At 34.4% G+C, this 4,304-nt stretch overlaps 1 protein-coding gene across 3 annotated transcripts in view; it reads left to right on the top strand.

Moving 5' to 3' along the window:
- Positions 1 to 2,988, top strand: part of PCMT1 (protein-L-isoaspartate (D-aspartate) O-methyltransferase) — a 31,318-nt gene extending 28,330 nt beyond the window's left edge. For 2 of the 3 annotated variants that reach the window (XM_012655550.1, XM_012655551.1), the window contains exon 8: positions 2,293 to 2,988. In XM_012655550.1, coding sequence (XP_012511004.1) covers positions 2,293 to 2,305 — 13 coding nt within the window. In that variant the 3' untranslated portion in view covers positions 2,306 to 2,988. The remainder of the gene's footprint in view (positions 1 to 2,292) is intronic. The other variant, XM_012655553.1, reaches the window with a different exon arrangement.
- Positions 2,989 to 4,304: the final 1,316 nt, after the last annotated feature.

Below are 4,304 nucleotides of genomic sequence, written 5' to 3'. Positions count from 1 at the left end.
CTACAGGCATGTGCCACCATGCCTGGCTAATTTTTTACTTTTATTTTTTGTAGAGACAGGGTCTTACTATGTTGCCCAGGCTGATCTTGAACTACTGGCCTCTAGTGATCCTCCAGCCTCAGTCTCCCAAAGTGCTGGGAATAAAGTGCCAGCCCCTTTTTAAAAAAATACGGCAATTTGAAAGAGCCTCTCTGAAAATTTAGGACATACTACCTTTTATTGTAAATAATCTATTCATGTAAGTCAGATAAAGATATGGTTATGTAGAATTTTGAACATTAGGAAAAATTTAATAACTTGCAAATTACATAGATTTCTGAGTATTAGAATGGTGACAAGATTATACATGCACTGCTAGCAAAATTTTGTTTCTGCCTGGCACCATAATTTTAAAATTCCGATGTATAAACTTAATATCTTTATTAAAACATTTTTTAGATGGAGAGTGTATTTAGAAATATTGTACTATGTTGAGGCATTAATTTATTTGCAATATCCTTAATGCCTTGTAATAGGTAAATAAAATGTAATGAATTAATAAAAGTAACAGTATCTTTAATTCATGTTTTAAAAAGCACAAGTGAATTTGTTTATAAATAGAGCACTTTTCTAGTGTACTCTTTGTAGACTGAATATTTTAATGCTTGCATGAATTTAAGTGAAAAATTCTATGAGAATTATAGTATTGTTATTTAGAAAAATATACTAAGAGCAATCAGAACTTATAATTTATCATTTAATAGATAATCCAGTACTGTGTGATAAAAGCACCTTATGAGAGAAGTAATTTTTAAAATATTGCACAATTTAAAAAATTCAGTTTTAATAAAACCAAATTATCTGGTAATTCTTTAACTTACCACTTACCTGTGAAATACAAGTTCTTTGTTTCTCCTTCCCTTCACAGCAGTCCCCAACCTTTTTGGCACCAGGGACTGGTTTCATGGAAGACAGTTTTTCCACAGACCGCGGGTGGGGTAGGCGGATGATTTAGGGATGATTCAAGTGCATTATATTTATTGTGCACTTTATTTCTGTTATTATTACATTGTAATATATGGTGAAATAGTTACACAACTCACCATAATGCAGAATCTGTGGGATCTCTGAGCTTGTTTTCCTGCAACTAACGCCACCGCTGATCTGACAGGAGGCGGAGCTCAGGCGGTGATGCGAGTGATGGGGAGCGGCTGTAAATACAGATGAAGCTTCTCTCACCTGCTGCTCACCTCCTGCTGTGTGGCCCAGTTCCTCACAGGCCATGGACTGGTACTGATCCACAGCCCCGGGGGTTGAGGACCGTAGCTTTCAAATCTATTTAACAACTTTTTCAAAACTTTAAATTTTTATTACAGACAAGTTGCTAGAATAGTAAAAGAACTCCTAAATCTCTCTTTTCAGAATCACCAATTATTAGCATTTTTCTACATTTCTTCATCACTCCCTCTTTCTATATAGACATATATCTGTAATATTTTTTCCTTTTTTCTGAATCATTTGAGATTTAATTGCTAACATCATGCTTCTTTACCCACCCCAAAGTACTCGAGTGTTTAATGATATTTTTTTCACTCGATTACCCTGATACATGAGGCTTTTAGGCTTTTCTGGTAGTTTTATTTATCTTTTCACTTTTAATGGCTTTATTGAGGTATAATTTTTATATACCATACAGCTTATTTTAGTCTGCATTTTTATTCCTTCCTTCCTCTCAGTGGCAGTTGTTGGTACAGTGCTGTACCTGGCTGAGCAAATGGTTTCTTTTGGAGCTTATAAAGCTGCCTTATGAAATCAGCTGACAGGTAAATTATACCTACAGATGATGCCTTTTCTCTCAGAGAGTTTGGGTTGAGATTGACCCACTCCATAATTGCTAACAGATACTCTAAGCGAAAGACTAAATTTTTGTCCAATTCTGTGACTTAAAAAAAAAAATTTGAACTCTGAATATTCAAGTTGTCATTTTATAATAGTGTTAAGATGATTCTAGACCTAAAAGTTAGAATTTTTCTGAATTTTTGTTCTTGAAGGAAGAATTCTATTTTTAGAATTAAAAAATAACTCAGGCTTCTAGGTTTCATACTTCATTTTGTAGTAGCATGAAAGATGTTCGAATGGCTGACTTCCTATTTTGCTTTGACTTGGGATTGTTTGTTCTTTTCTTTTTTTAATATATTGATTGGGGAATCTGCGCATTTTGATTGATTTAATAGTTGTATCTAAACTATTATAAAGCCAAATTGTGTAGTATATAACTCCTACTTACGTTTTTTTCCTCTTTTCTTCCCCCAGCGATGAATTCTAAAAGCAACATCGGCTTGACCAGTCTATAATATTACAGTGAATTGCTCATCTCAGTCTTCAAAGCTTTTTGAAAACCAACACCATCACAGCTTGTTTTGGACTTTGTTATGCTATTATTTTCAGCATGAAAATGTGTGGTTTTTTAGGGTTTCTAATTCTTCAAAGAGGCACAGAGCCAAATTGCTAGAGGAAGGATGCAAAGTATAAAGTTGCGAATTATTACTTTAACATGCCCACATTCTACTTTGAAATATTTAAAGAAAGGGCTCTGCAAAATGGAAAACTTAGTTTGCGAATTGATTTTGAGGAGTGGTTTTTCTTTTCTTGGACACTTAATTCTGTTCTGATATTAATTTATCAGATTGCTTTTGTGCATTGGATAACGCCACCATTCACAAGTTAAGAGTTTTGGTATTTGGATGTCTGTTAAATGCTACTAAGAAAATAGAGATGAGCTTTCTTTTTAAAGCTTTTGATGTGGTGTCATAGAATAGCATGTTGTAGATACAATCAGCTGCTTTGTTACCTTAAAACTTGGCATTTATAAATATTAAACCTTAAGATGGCAGGTGATGTCCTGTAAACACTCAGCTGTTCAGATTGGACATAACTGAAGTAGTTCTTCCTCTCTCTCAAAATTATAGGAGACTTATTTGGACTGACCTATACTTTTGGAAGGATAAAAAAAAAAAATTATAGGAGACTTGTAGCTTAGTAGGTTTTTTTGTTTGTTTGTTTGTTTGTAATTTGCTGCTGGTAATGTATATGAATTTAACATACTGTGTAAGCTGTGTCCTAGTTACTGAACAGTTTATGCAGTGCTGCTTTGCCAAATAAAGTTCAAAGTAAAAGAGGCATTGGTGGTGTTTGAATATAGAAGAAAGAACCACGTGTCCACCAGATACAAACTGCTAAGATCACAGAGAAAAAATTATTTCTCTAATGTTCCCTTTTGTGAAATCTAAGTACGTAAATAGCATTAATCCAACTGTGCATTGTAGAATGTGACTACATTGCTTCAGGGCCAGGACCACACTTAGTCATCATTTCTGTCTGCCTGCCTAGCACAGGGCTTTCCTGTAGTAGATGTACAATAAATGCTGAATGAGTGGGTGAATGAATTGACTTAATGTCAGGAAAGAACAGGGTTGAGGATGAACATACCAAAACCTGTCTCTCACTTATAAATACGTGTATTAATATAATGACTGTAAATGCATTTCTAAGAAGGCAGTAACACTTAGGGATCTTGTTGTAAGTGTTGTGGTTTTATACCTTTTATAATAAGATCTTAGTTTTTCTAAGAGTTCTAAAACTTGAGGAAATATAGGCTCTAGAATGAGCAGAAGCAGCACTCTCAACAGAGCCCTTCTGGTGCATGCAAGTGTGTATAAATCTGGCAGGGAGATCCTTAGTGAGCATGTGAGACACTCCCTTGCCTCCCCAACTTTTAAAAGTCTTAAACATTATTACTTCTTTCAAATGGCTTTAAAAAATTATGCATTCACGTTCACAATTGTCTCTTCTTGGGTAAGGTCTTAGACACAGGAAACTAGCATTATTGCTTACTTTATTTGCTGTTGTTGTTGATTGCTTCTGGACCCAGGCCTTGAACCCTTGCAGTCCAGAACTCAGTATCATTTGAGGTAGATGCAAAGGTCAAATATTTCAAATATTCTTTAGGACTTTAATTTTTAAACTTGTCCACTAGTCTGTGTCTTTCATAGATATTACCTACATTTTACTATATGTAAATCTCTGTTAGGTTTTGGGGATAGAAAAAGGCTCATACTCTAAAGTAGTTTGCAATCTGGTTGAGGAGACAGTTTGTAAATATGATAAGACAAACGTTAAGTGCCACCTGAATGGTACAGACAAATGCTATTCCTTAAGCCTTGTTCAAGCATTGCTATTGGAGTTCATACTTTTATGAATTAAACTTTTAGAATGTTGAATAAATAGGAATGGATTTTAAGGGAACATCAATAAATGGGTAGAAA

This window comes from Propithecus coquereli, unplaced genomic scaffold (genome assembly GCF_000956105.1).
Source record: "Propithecus coquereli isolate 6110/MARCELLA unplaced genomic scaffold, Pcoq_1.0 Scaffold48, whole genome shotgun sequence".
In the NCBI taxonomy this organism is placed as follows: domain Eukaryota; kingdom Metazoa; phylum Chordata; class Mammalia; order Primates; family Indriidae; genus Propithecus; species Propithecus coquereli.
This window is presented reverse-complemented; position numbering and strand designations above follow the sequence as displayed.